We start from the raw sequence: 14,853 nt of genomic DNA on the forward strand, positions 1-14,853 counted from the left end.
ACAAAAGGATTTCAAAAATAAGTTTAAAAGTTAATGCAATACATTGTTTCATATTGAGGGCTTTTTCTCTACCTTTCTCCCCACCTTTCTGTTTTTAATAGGTTTGGGGCAGTGCAAAAATCACATGCACTTGGTTGTACATTTGGCAAGGTATTTTTCATGAGCCATCCTATATAACTTCCTAGATCAGAAGGAAAAACCCGAGTTTTAAAAAATAAATCAGTAAAAGAGATATACACAGTGTCAGGACAACTTTATTATTTTTTCAAAAAATAGAACTCTTCTACTGAAGCTAAAATCAAAAGATGCTTCGTAGCAAGCCAAAGAATTAACAAAATGGAAAATTATTCAAATCCCTAACTATTTTAGGTGAAGTAACGGTTTAGAGCAAATGGTAGTAAGGAACTTATCCAATGCAAAATCCAGCAATGTGAGATAATTTTTGTACAAGAAAGCCAAAAAAAAAAAAAAAAAGACCATTTCTTCTGGTTTTCTAGATTCCAGATCACTCTGACATTCTTTTGCATTTTCCTCCCCCCTCACTCTGAAACAAATACTGAAATTAAACACATTTTTGACCACCCATGGAATAACCTGGTTTGGGCACCTTAGTTATCAAATCTTAATCGAAATGTGGTTGAAAAGCTTACCTATAATTTCACTCCAAGAGAAACAAAAATTTAAAACCAGTTGGTCTATGTCTAGTGAAGCCATGCAGATGCATTCACATATATTAAATATGGCTAGTTTCAACCTCAGGTTAAGTTTTTATGGATGAGATGGGATGGGACAATCTGTTACTTTATGGTTCAATGTCTTGTGCCAACTCTGAGTTAATTTTGTTACCATTATGCACAAACACATCCTAAATATACTAAGAGATGGGGATTTCTGAATGTTCTTTTTGAGTTCTGCTAGGGTTCTCCTGCAAGTGGTCACCATCTAATAATCAAATTTACTCCTCAAGCATGCCAGTTTTCTCCAAAAAATATAAAACATCAGTGACTGTGGTCTCATGCTCCTAAATAAACAGTAAGACCAGCTGGTCATCTGTGTCCAACTGTGAATTACTGAATAATTAGCACCTGATTGAATCAGAAGCTTCATTTACAACATTTCTGTCCAGGTTTCCAGTGACTGTTGGCCATTTGAAAACACAATTTTAGACCAAGAAGGAAGGCTTGCATTATAACTGAAAGAATAATCAAATATGGAAGGAAAAGGATGAGGAGAGGGGCGAAGCATTGAGGGACCAATGTCCAAAGAATTAAAGGGATATGAACATTTTAAAAAGCAATCTGAAGGAGAGAAAGAGGTGGTGGTGAATTACACATGGTTATTTTGTACAAAGGCAACTCCATCCAGATAATGAAACACAAATGAGAAAGAACAGGAGAGATAATTAGGAAACACATTCTGAAAGAATCTTGGAAAAGGCCACAGACCTTTGATCTTTATAGAGAAGAGAGCCTTATTCTACCCCTTAAGGTATCTGGGCAGGGGGGAGGATAACCAACTTCATGAAAAGAAAGGTGGAAGCAGTTGAGGGGTGGGGGGAACAGAGGACAATCTTCTCTTGGAAAATCAAGTCACACCTAATTCCACCTTAGTCTCATTATCTTAACCAGCTGCATATGACTTGAGGGATTTGGCCAAAAGATTAGAAAGGGGAAGCAGAAGAATAGACATAATAATTAAATCTGCAATTTGCAAAGTTTGGGCAGATACAGCTTTGAAAATCACCTTTTCGAGGAATTTTACGGCTTGTTCCCTGACATGTATATTGTGGCTATCGGATTCTGAACTAAGCCTTTTTGATCACTTGAATAGATGAATATTAACCCCAAAAAAGATCTTCTTAAAAGCTGATATCCTAACCTGCTTCTAATTTGGCCAACATTGGCCCAGCTTCATCTTGGTGCTTTGTTGTTGTTGTTCAGTCGTTTAGTCGTGTCCGACTCTTCGTGACCCCATGAACCATATTGCGCCAGGCCTTCCTGTCCTTCGCTGCCTCCCTGAGTTTGCTCAGTTTCATGCTCATTGCTTCCGTGATGCTATCTAACCATCTCATCCTCTGCCGTCCTCTTCTCCTTTGGCCTTCCATCTTTCCCAGCATCAGGGTCTTTTCCAAAGACTCCTCTCTTTGCAATCTTGGTGCTTGGATTGCCCTAAAATATCATCTCTCAAAAAACTAGTTGGTAGAATCTCTCTCTTTTTTAAATTCTAAATTCCATTTCCAATCAAACTTCTCAACTAGTCAAATGAAACTGGCTTTGACTCATTGCAATCCAAGTACCTCTAAGATCCTTTAAAAACGGTTTATGCATTCCAATGGGGCTTGGTTCTGTCATTGAAGTGAATGAAGCCAAATCTTTAATTTCTTGTGATTTATTTCAAATTGTTTCTGTTTATACCCAGGAACCCTGAAAAAGTCGCTTTCCTCCAGGAAGGCATCTATATTAACTTTCAATGCCGTAACAGTTTTGAGGGAATCCTGACGGTTGATAGAAATACCTTCTTCCCCAAAACATCTAAGCATGAAACACCCAAACAAAGAGGGTCAATGATTCAAACACAACCCAGCCTGTTTTAGATACTTTTGAGTATTCTTCCACCCCAGAAAATGGGTGGACTCCCCATCAGCTGAAGTGTGTGCTCTGTCAATATAGCTTCTGCCACGAGAGACCTCTGCCATTTAAGTCTCAAACGTTAGACACATTTCATTTATTTCAGGGTCCATTTCTCGTGGTTTGTTTTCCTAACTCCCTGCCCAATGTAACCACTGCTCATTGGGGTGTTATAACCATGTCCTTGCTGAAATAAATCAGCTGCAAGAGAAGTGCTGAAAGATCTCAAACTGCCAAGGGAAACTTCAAACTTTGGCCAAGAACGTAGATACATCACTTTCCCGCTCTCACGCTCTCTCACACAGAGCTATCCCAAAAATTGAGAAGTCTTGTTAGTTTAAAAGTGTGTGTGTGTGCATGTAGATGTTGGTGGATGGATGGACATCCAATCCATTCCCCAATTCCCCTTTCCACTTTGCAATCAAGCCGCAATCCCACATGGGATTGCAGCATATGATCCCCCAAACCTATTCTCTCCTCCTTTTTTCATTCTATTCTCAGGCCTTCTAGGATCCTTTCTTGGGGGCCCCCCAAAGCCTCCCCCCACTTTTGGGGGGAATATGGCAAACTTTCAAACGTCCCATCTGTGTGCATAGCCTTTAGTGTATGAATGGCGCCATTCCGGTTAAATAAATTTCTTCTTCAAAGGTTGGAAACAGAAGGACCGAGGCAGAATTCTTCTTGCAGTCAATTGTTGAAGGATGTTTTGCTGATTTAAATAAGGTGAAGGTCTCTCCCACTTAATCTCACCCATCGCACCGCTAAATTATTTGCTTCTTCCAGCTGGAAACAGTGGGGGTGAAAAGACTCCCATTGACACCCACGGAAGATCCTCCTGGATTACTGTTGATTTTTTTGGTCTTATTTTTTTCTAGAGAATTACACTAGGATTAGATTCTTTTCTCCCTCTCTAGACATACCAGATATTTCACTTCCCCCATTGTGCTTCCCAAAGGGTGCCTTTTTCTGCTTCCGAAGAAACCCATCATCTAAATTAAAAGAGGGGGGGAAAAACCCTCAGCACCACCATACTCTTCCAGACTGTAATTCAAATGTCAAGATGGATTATGTTAGCTGTACTGTAGCTTCTAGAGAGCTGACATCAGCTTGTCATTTTCCTAGAGGGATGGGAACTTCAAAACAAGCCTTGTTTTTGCCTTGTAACATGTCATGCCTTGAATTAGGACAACATGAGGAATTCTGAATCTCTTTGCTGGTGCAAGGTGAGAAATGACTTCACTAATACCTCCCTAGTCCTAATTTTCCTCCCCTTCGTAAGCCTCCAATCTATTCCTTCAGTTGTGAAAAGATACATTAAAAAAAGAGAAAATAAATAGAGAAACCTAAACCAAACCAAAGTGCAGAGAAACCACCAGCTGGTTTTATTCACAGTTCAGAACATTAATGGCCTTTGCAAATGCTTTATAAATATTAGAAGCAGATGAATTTGCCATCACCAAGATGCATTTCTTTGCATTGACAAGAGAGCTAATTATGAATCCTCTCAACCTGATTATCATGGATGTTTTCTTGGGCGGGGGACCAAACAGAGGCCCTTGTAAATTAAATTAATATTGTCACATTTGTAAGAACTGTAAGATCCTCTCGGGGATGGGGGAAACTCAAGAGGATGATCAAAAAATCCCCTTGCTCAGCTCCAAAGCAAAAGTTGCCATTTTTTCCTTTTGTGGTTGCCCAAAGTTTTCACAGCTTTCAACAAAGCAAGAACAAAACTGGAAACATCTGAAACTCTCTTCAAAAAGAGATAAGAGAAGCTGTCTTTGGGAACAAGATCAAAGAGTGCTCACCTTTATCTATTATCTAATATCTGGAGCTGAATGTGGGAATGTCATTGAGGTCACCACCACCAACAATGGGCCTGTACTAATTGGAAAGCCAACTCTTGCACTGATGAGGCCAGATTTTCTAGGCAGAGAAAATATTTTCCAGAGGAGAAAACCAGCCGGTTAGCCTTTTTGCCCAAGGATTTGCTTTGATTCTCCTTTTTAAAAGGGAAATACCACATTTCCCCTTCTTGGACTATTAGTGGAGGTGAATAGCAACAGGGGTTCCTTCAAATTGCACAGTGTATATGCCTTTTGTATTTCAGGGCCTGGTTTAATGGCCCCCACAAACATTTCCATCTCTATTCCCCCCTTTTGCCTGATATTTTTGGGGCAATTAAACACTCCTCTTGTTTGGAAGTGAACATTTGTCTCTTTTAAAGAAGAAACATATATGCCTTTGCAACCAGGCCCTGAACTGCAAAAGGCACATACATTGTGCAATTTGAAGGATACCCTGTTCCTATTCACTGATGAACCAAGTATTGCCAAGCCCCAGAACACTTGCAAACATGCAAGTTCATTCCCTGCTCCTCAAGACTTCAGTTCTTCTGGAGGTTACAGACAGACAGAATGTCCCAACCACAAGGATTAATCTCCTTAACCTGGAAAAGGAGGAGGGACAAGCTTATGGGCAGAGATGGAAAGAAAGGAGGGGGAGGTTCTTCAGATACAAGAGGAGCTAGTTTTCCAAACCATGGTATCGGCCACTTGTATACATTTTCTCTGAGCTCCAAAAAGTAGGAACGGAACATGATAATTAAAGGGGATATACAAATGGCAAACCAAAAGACCGACTTGGATAACTTTCTTATATTGGATTTAAAAAAGAGACCTGTCAAAGTTCTGAAGGATTTTGTGAGAAGGGACAAGGAAAAAATTGAAAACAAGCTCTTGGGCATTATTGGAAGGGATTCAAGATCAAGATTGTTAAAAGGAAAAGGCAGGAATACAAAGTGGGTTTATTTGATCAAGGTTAAAATAGATGTGTTGTTATTTCTGGTAACCCTTAATGGACTTTTTCTGACCAGGATTGAATTACAAGGTTTTAAGGACATTTTATAGCTAAGAGTTGAGATATGGGATGAAGAGATTGTTGTATTTTAAGAGAAGGGGATAAGTTGTTAAAATTCTTTATACTTGTGACGAAGGGGAAAGTCATTTCTTGATATATGTCTTTTCTTTTTCTTTGCTATTTTATTTTTTCTTTCTTTTCTGTATTTCTTCCTGCACTTTCTATTTTTTTTCTTTGCATTTTGTATTATTATGTAGTTTGTTTAATTTTAATGCTTAATACAGTGATTATTAAAACAAAACACAGAAAGTAGGAGCTGAAGAACCTATTCTAATTTGGAAGATGCTCACCAAATTAGAATAGCCACCAAAAGGAAAAAGCCAACATCTCAGGAAGAACGTTGTTGGGTTAGATGGTGTCTCAGGGTTTCCAGACACACACAGGGAGCAGCTAAAGTGTCAGGGTCCTCCAATATGCAAAATCTTCATTGACGGATTCCACACGCTCCCCTTTGTAACGAAATGGGAGCAAAAATACAACTACAGCCTTCAAAGAACAGAATAAAAGGAACTGGTTAATTTTTTTTATTTAACAAATTATATTAAGAATACAGACTAAATTTTCAGACAGGAGTTTCCCTTTGTAAAATACAAAGTAGGTAATCTAAAATAAATATGAAAGGGTAATATTAATAAGATTAATGAACACGTTTAATCCACTTTCAATGTCCCATCACAAATAAAATGCATAGCATCTTCAAGGAGGAAAAAAAAACAGTCACACCTACACACACACCAACACAATTAAAAAATGCCCAGCTGCTTAACTTTTTTTTTTTTTTTTTGGCCTGTTGAATCAAATAGTTCAAAATGGATGTTTTAATCCATGCATTTCACAGGATGTTGCACTGATGTCATCTTCCTTCACCTCAAAGGAGCCCACATTTATTTTCTTTAAACTCAAGACCTACAGGGCCAACTTCAGCCTTAAAAAGATAATTGGCGACCTTTTTCAAAATGGAATTTCACACAACAAATAATCCATTTCACTCACACACACACAAATACTCCACAAATTTAACCTATTCTGAACCAATCAGCTGCCCACGGGTGTGTGTAGTCCTGTAAGTCACCCTCCAAGCGCCCATTTCTGAGAATCCCACAGATTTCCCCACCAATTGCCAATCATAACAGCATTTGTGTTCTGTTTTGGGTGGGTGGGGACAGAAAATAATGCACCCATTTTCATTTGTGCAACTCAGACTCACGACCAAGGAAAGTTGCACAAACAGCACTGGAATTTGCAAGAAAAATCCACAAATCCTTTGTCTCCGTCTAGTGGCAATGACTGGAACAATACAGTAAACAAGGCAAGTCCGTTGCACCCATTGATATGATGGGAAGCCAGCTTGGTGGGGATTAGACAAAAAAATCCACAGGCGTGCAACTGTTACCTGTGATGAGACACACACAACTGCTTGGTCCTGGACAAAGCGCTATCCATGGAAGATGGTTACCCTGCTTGAGAAAAAAGTTCTTCAGTGTTGGGTGGTCAAAACAATGTTACACCAGCAGCCTCTACTAGCAGGAGGTAGAAGTGGACCTGTCTGTTTCTTCCCAACCATTGGTGGCCTTCAGCTTCTTCATGTTCCGCCATCTCTAGTCAATGGCTAAGGATAAGGAGAGTTGATCCAACACAGAGAGACAGAGCATGAAGGTCAACGTGGGCCATCAAAAATGGCCTTTAAGAACAACAGAAAGTACTGATGATCCCGGCGGCAGGACCAACCTGCCAATTAGGAAAAGAAAAAGAATAAAAAAGACGTAGGCTCCTTTATGGATAACTTTTTCAGTATTGAGAGAACAAGGATGAGTTCTTGAATTCCACTTCTCTTCTCTGAACTCCTAAGAAAATTTTGCCCAGTTTAGTTTGGCATGACACCCTACCCTTTTGGTTCCTGTCTTCCACCATTTCTGGTTGTAAGCAGAGGCATAGCTCCTGTTTAAAAACATCACCTTCCCTTTCATATGGTGAAGGGAGATGAGTCGGTCCTTTTTTCTGAAGTTGACTTCAGTTTTGATTCTACAAACCTCTAACTTGAAATGATACACTGAGAGGACCATATATGCGTTACCCGAAGGAAAAAATATGGAACAAGGAAGGAAGCAATGTAAAGGACTTAAGAGTGGCATGAAATATAAGCACCCTAAATTACATGTATACATCCAAATATGGAAATAAATACTATTCAATCAATACTGGAGGGAGGCAAAATACCATGTAAGAAGTCTAATGTCTCAGAAAAATTAAGTTTCATGGTAACGCCAAGAGAGTTCTCTGAGAATCATCCATGACAGAGTCTTTTTTTTTTAAAAAAAAAAAGGGGGATGCAGTGGTAACCTTGGTGTGTCATGTACTCAAACATTGCTCTGCAGAAAAGTTAAATTGCATTCTATCCAGTGGGTGGGTAGGGGAGGAGAAGCAGTGCCCAAGAACAGTTGGACGAAAGCCAGTATGACTTTAGAATTTCACCAGAACTTGGCAGTACATTATCTGTCATTGTCTTCTCACCAGATAAGGAAGAAAATCCACCTAAATTTACACCAGAATGTTGCAAGGTGTTAATTACAAACAAGACCTTCCCTTGGCCTGAGGTGCTATTCTGGTACTATCTGTGACCTTGAATTCAAAGCCACGTCCTTGGTTCTTAGAATGCAGAAAGGTCAGGAAGTACCATTTAGGTTCATTTTAAGCCCTGGATTATATTCTGCCCTGGTGCATTGGCCTGGTTGGGTTTAATTCTTTCTCTTGCAGGAAGCCACCACTGGCCTTTATGCCATTTCGCTTCCTTTCTCCTCTTGGGAGTTGAGGACCATACAATTTATGATGGTTGCCTCCTGCCTGTTTTACCTTTCAGCGTTCTAAGAACCAAGGACGTGGCTTTGAAGACAAGGTCACAGAATGAGTTCAACCTCATTTGAATTTACCCAACAGTACTTGTCCAAAATTTGAGGCAGGGAAGTTTGTTGGCTACCTTACGGCCTGGCAGGAAACCATCTAGCAAGACAGAACGATTCCACAAAAACGAGTTCAACCAGGTTGGGGTCTCTCTTGTCCACACAGCTGTTGAGAAGGTAAGACTGCAGCAGAGGCGTACCATCTGGATCTCTCCATACACAGGTCCTCCCAAAGTGGCTTTCACATTGCAATTTTGAATGCAGCAAGGTTTGCTTTCTTCCATCTGGAAGAAGTCCTGATTAAGGGGACGGCCAAGCTCTGCTGTATTGAACTGATTCCACAAACCTTCAAGGATCCATCTCCGTCTGGATGACCCAAAGGTACAGTATGCCAGCTTACCAAGCTAAATGATAAATGAATAAGAATGGCTTTCCAAATCAACTTCATTTGACCTGACTTCCCAAACTCAAATCAAATTCCTCAACCAGATTCAATTCACGCACCCTGGTCATCATATTAACTCTCTTTGAACTGTGTTAATGGAAAAGCATCTTTACCATATGCAGGGCTGATTTCCAAGTATCTTCAGGAACTGCCTAAACCAGGGACTTCTCTGCTGTGATCTCTTACCTACTTAATTCCTTGACAAAGGTCTTCTGCTTGGACGGGCAGAGAAAGGCAGTTGGGTTGTTGGCAGTGGACCATGAGAATCGGAGAAGTTTGGCGAAACCAAAGAAATGGTAGAGAAATCAAGACATGGATCATGCTTGCTAAAAGGAAGACAGGAGGGTTGAACAGCTTGATTGGATCGTGCTGCAGACCCATCATCAAACCAACCCTCCACAAACCCAGTTCTGCAAGGCCATTTGTAAACCGTTGGGGCAGGAGAGGGAAGACATCCACTTTATGTGGTATAAAACAGCCCTCTTTGCTATGAATCAACTACTACAGAAAAAGTTAAAATAACCCCAAGAGCAGTTGAGGTTTACAACCACGGCAACTGCGTTTTAATACAGTTAAACAAACCAGTATTTATTTACATGTCACATGCTGGAAACTTTCCACCTGGTTTTTATCAAAGAGAAAGGAAATCAATGAAAGAGGAGAGAGAAGGATCTGTCCTCCTCCCACCTCTACAATGTAGTGTTTGTTCTCTGGCACCAAATCACAAAAAAGCAGCACAGGAGTTCACAGGTTTCCCAAAATAATTTAAGTTTTAGTAACAAGTTTGGAGCCATTACTCATGGACTGGAGCTTACATTATACTTGATCTGGCCTCATTATGAATCAATGTCTTGGCTTATGCCAAGATCTCCAGAAGAACACCGAACAAACAGTTTCACCTTAAGCAGCCCAGTTACATCAGCAGGCCCTTCAGTTGCTCAATTCAACTATTTATAACAGAAGAAAGAATTCAAGATGCACAAAACTTGTGGAGAGAACCACTGGAGATTTCTAGACCTTCCAGAGGAGCATGGGGACTAAACCCTTTTGCCAAAAAAAAAAAAAAAAAAAAGCTAAGAAATAAATCATTTATATGTATATATTTTTTTTTAAAAAGGCTCAGAAATGGAGTTGAATAAGATCACTTTGACAGCTGACTTGGGCAAGGGATTCGGAGAATTCCAAAAGAAGAAGTCCCGTTCAGGCAACACACTTGAAGCTGGTTCAAGCCACCAAAGATGGTGTGAGTTTGATGGTGAAAGCAACGCCAGAGGCTTCCCATCCCTTTAAAAGCCAGTGCTGAAGAAAACTAACACCGGTTATGAGATACAGGATGGACCTGGCTTGCCTCTGGTCAGCCGGGGGACACCAGATGCAGCTGGCCAGCTGTAGAGGGAACAGCTAAAGATGATATGCTTCTGGCTTAGAGAAAGATCTATCCATGGAGTCTACCAGACCATATGAGACGACACGCTTAGGCCCCTCTCCAAAACAAGTCAGTGCCAATCAGCTCGGCCCTGTTGAGATTTCCATCCCCCTAGGGAACCTATTCTCATTTTTGTTAGACAGTTTAGCAGAAGACACTTCAGCCGAGTTGGAGCAGCTCCTCGGAGGAGTCAATGATCAGGAATGCAAACCACACCCACAAAAACCACAATAAATTAACCCAGACAGACAGAAGCCTCCATGGAGGTCCATGTCTCTTCAGTCACGAGGGGGCTGATCCCAGGGGAACTGGGAGGGTCAGAAAGGACTCACGCAGCCGAGTGAAAACTTGCAAACCGGCAAGGACAAGTGGGTATAAAAAAGAGGAAGAGAAATACTATCCAGTTATTTTGTACAAAGGGGGGGGGGGGAGGGACCAATAGAGAGAGGAAGAACAAAAACCAATGCTTCATGTCCCTTCTGCTGGAAGGGCCTCCATTAATACTGCTTGTCGGGGGCAGGAGGGGCTGGGGAAAAGGTTACAGAGCGAGGAGGAGAATCCTTTCGCTTCTCAGTAGTACGTGTGCGTTAGACTCCAAGGAGTTGAGAGATTTCAGGAGGGCGGATACTGCTGGCATCTGGTGGGGCTGGGAGGGAGCCTTGCTGCGGCGCTCTGCTCAGTCCGGAAGCTGTAGTCATACTGCAGGAGACAAAAAGCAAGGTGAACAACCGGACAGCCAAGAAAACAAACCGATGGGTCATTGAACCAATCAACCCAGAGTTCTCAAATGTCCAGGCTCAAACCACCCCACTTCAGACACATTATGTGGAGACCCAGCTCTCTGGAGGAGGCTCTGATGCTGGGAATGGTGGAAGGAAAGAGAAGAGGACAACCAGCAGCAAGGAGGATGGACTCAGTGACAGTGGTGATGGAGGTACCGCTGGAATTGCTGAAGAACCAGGTTAGAGAGAAATCATCGTGAAGAAAATCTATCTACGTGGTTGCTAAGAGTCAGCACTGACTCAATGGCACACAATCAATCCATCGATTTCTGTCTGGGCAAGCCATGCAAATCCTAGAGAAGTTCATCATGCTTGGAAAGGTGGAAGGAAAGAAAAGAAGAGGACGACCAGCAGCAAGGTGGAGGGACTCAGCTACAGTGGTGATGGGGGCACCATTGGAAGAGCTGAAGGACCAGGCTGAGGATCATCATGGAGATCATCATGGAGAAAATCCATCTAGTGGTTGCTAAGAGTTGGCACCAACTGGATGGCGCGTAATCACAATAATCTATAGTCCTAGTCTAGCTCAATGGCACATAATCAATCAATCAATCAATCAATCAATCAATCAATCAGGTGAAATCCCCATTGTGTCATGGGAAGGGAAGAACAGGGTCTGGGATGTGATTTGCACACTTGCCAAACTGTTCATTAAAGGTGGAACGGCAGTGCAACATTTACATGGCAATGCTGCCATCTCGTGGCCAAACCCCTGCAATACCCTGAAATCAAAAATCACACGCCTACATGGGACAAACAGAAACGAAAAGAAAAAGTACAGACAGACATATACAAAGCAGATCCATTTGTAAACACAGCATTAAACCTTGGGAATGCTGTCTAATATTGGTTACTGCTTCCATGATAGCAATCAAGAATCCATAAGCAGTGAGTAAACATGGATCGTCAACCCAAGATTGTAAACCTGGGCCTTTGCATCATAAGAAGTAATATTCTTTTGCTAACCCCCATGCTGAATAGATCCCCTATTCTTCATATATTGATCAAATCCACCTTTGAGGTACATAATTTGGAATCGCATTTATATTTTAAACCGCCTTACTCTTTCTAGAACTTTATTTCAACCACAAATCTTAACCCCTCACGGATGCCAAGACTTGCTGCAGCTTCTCCAAGCTGGCACCCTCCACGCATGGGTGATGAGTCTCTGTCTGAACCATGGAATGGCTTTACACTGGAGAAGATGAAGGCCTCCATTGGCATGGAAGACCTCTCATTAACACTCTGGGTTTCAGGCAGGAGCATCTCCAGTTTTACTCATCTTGTAGGTGGAACTTCTGGCCTTTCCTGGAGTTAATCAGCAGTTCCACCACTGTTAGGATCAAAACAAGTTCTCGGAGGTCCAGAGTTCAGGGGCTGTTTCAGGAACACCTTCATTTCAGTGTCAGCATGTATAGGGGAAACCTAGGTTTATTTGCTCAGAAGTGTGCCCCCAAACAAACTTTTTCCTAAGACTTTTCTGGGGCATGCAATAAATATAATTTAAAGACTCAGAGCTATCACCCCACAAGGATGAAATGGTTGACTGAAATGATCTATTCTCTTACTGATTGTTTTTTTCCGTAACTTAGTATCTTAACCATCAGGGGTGGAGTAGAGGGCTGCTATATTCTGTCTCTCATTTACTCAGAGATGCATTAAAAAAAACTACCAAACCTCCAAAATCCTTACAGAATGATTTCCTTCTCTTCCTTTCCTTCTCTCATCTCCCTTCCCTTCCCTCCATCTCTTTCCTATTCCTATTCTTTCCTTCCTTCCTTCCACCCTTTCCTCTTTCCCCTCTTTCCTTCCTCTCTCTCTCTACACTCCCTTCCATCTTTCTCCCTCCCTCCTTCTCTTTCCCCTTCCTTCCTTCCTTCCTTCCTTCCTTCCTTCCTTCCTTCCTTCCTTCCTTCCTTCCTTCCTTCCTTCCTTCCTTCCTTCCTTCCTTCCTTCATCTTTTTCCTATTCCTGTTCCTTCTTTCCTTCCTCCCTTTCCTCTTTCCCCTTCTTCCTTCCTCTCTCTTTTCCCTCCCTCCCTCCCCTTCCCTTCCCCTGTGTCTCTTTTCAAAACAGCCAACTGCTCCTCTTCTCCAGTTCCTTTAGCTTCCTGTCTATCTTCTTTAAGGACTGACAGAACTCTATACTTGCACTCTATCTAGAAAATAAACTCTTCTGTCACACGGGGAACCCCACTCTTCCCTCCCCCATCACTGAATCTTTGACTTGTAAGCTCTTAGGGCAAGAAGCACATCTCTTTCACATCTGATTGCTTTTAAAGCCCCAAATGGATTCGGGCATTTGGAAAAAGGGCTTGGGTGACTGCTACATCTAGCGGGGCTGAACCACGCTCACATTCCTAATGCAACAAAAGTGCCCGTTCCTCAGAGAAAACACTTTGCTGCCCGCTTGCAACCTGAGCATTTAAGCAGCCTGGACACCTTGTGCAGCACACAGTTGCTAACCTTGTTGGTTGGGACTGCTTAGAAAAACTAGCTGAATACATGGAGGATAACTCAATATTCCAAACCAGAACAAATCTCCCAGAAAAGAGGATGGGAAATTTAGCCCAGGTCTAGTTAGTGTCTTTCATCTCACTTCCCCATCACGAGGTTTTAAAGCTAGCCAAAAAGTAAACCAGTGTCCCAGTTGAAGCAGGAAAAGCGTGGTTTAAATTCAGCCAGATGCTGGAGGCCAATCATGGATGCCGTGCAATGTTCCCCCAGACCTCAAATGAAAACGAATGCAAACTGGGATTCTGGTCACCTCTGCAACCCGGGGAAGTCGCTAAGACCAATTGCTAAATGGCCATTTGAGGGAGGATGATAGTCATCTCCCACTTCTGGGTGACCCATGGGTCAGCCCAGGTGGATGGTCGTCACATGGTACCCCAGTTTCAGTTTGTGAGTCCTCTCTGTGGCCCAGTTAGGTTGGAAGGTTCCAACGTTCCACTCTCCCCACTTTTCTTCCCTTGCGAAGAAGTTCCTGTGTTTCCTATCTCATCAACGGAGGGATGGAGAATTTATTTTGATTTCCTTTTGAGTGTGTGTGTGTGTGTGTGTGTGTGAGAGAGAGAGAGAGAGAGAGAGAGAGAGATTATGTATTTTTCCACCCTTGGAAACCTCCTTCACTGATGTGGGAACTCCACCAGAAGTTCCCTCCTGGGGTCTCTCTTTGGAATTAAAGTATGGGACGCCAGGAAGGCTGCAGATACTGGAGAGATGACTGTCTGCTCCCCCTCTCTCTATCTTTCTGTAGCCTCCTTGAAACCCCCACCTGGGAGGAGTGCCTCCTGAGGTCTCCATTGAATAGAAGGCTGAGAAGCTGTCAGCCTTGCAGGGTAGTCCAGACAAGAAGCACACCCAGAAGTACTAGCTCTGGTATTATTGTAAGGCTACATTAACAGAACCTTACAAGTCTGAAAGAACATCTCTCTCCCCACCCCTCACCTTTACAGTCCAAAAAACTAGGGAGTGTCCCTTCTGAGACATTTGCCACACCCCCATTCCTTCTGCAGGCTCAGTCTGACCGTTGCCTAGTCTGCGGCTCTTCCTCCTATCTCCCAAGGTCATTCCTGCGTACCATTACAGAAGCCAAGGAAGATGCAGATGCTGGAGAGGAGATTCACTCATCTCCATCTCTCATCCTCTGCAGCTTCTCTTGCTCCCCAGATTTTCCAATCTGAAGAAGGAATCTGGGAGGAGATTCTGCTGATGTTTTCTCTTGGGACTGAAAGGAAGCATGGCAAACAGGAAGA

The 14,853-nt window shown here is 42.3% G+C and overlaps 1 protein-coding gene across 4 annotated transcripts in view; it reads right to left on the bottom strand.

The window, feature by feature from the left end:
- Positions 1–6,336: 6,336 nt before the first annotated feature.
- MVB12B (multivesicular body subunit 12B) overlaps positions 6,337–14,853 on the bottom strand; it is a 61,359-nt gene continuing 52,842 nt past the window's right edge. For 3 of the 4 annotated variants that reach the window (XM_088147008.1, XM_007439308.4, XM_088147009.1), the window contains exon 10: positions 6,337–11,013. In XM_088147008.1, the coding sequence (XP_088003134.1) occupies positions 10,927–11,013 (87 nt within the window). In that variant the 3' untranslated portion in view covers positions 6,337–10,926. The remainder of the gene's footprint in view (positions 11,014–14,853) is intronic. The other variant, XR_015797296.1, reaches the window with a different exon arrangement.

This window comes from Python bivittatus, unplaced genomic scaffold (assembly GCF_059951505.1).
Source record: "Python bivittatus isolate LINGU-HERP-01145 unplaced genomic scaffold, Pbiv_v1 ctg000160_np1212, whole genome shotgun sequence".
Taxonomy (NCBI): domain Eukaryota; kingdom Metazoa; phylum Chordata; class Lepidosauria; order Squamata; family Pythonidae; genus Python; species Python bivittatus.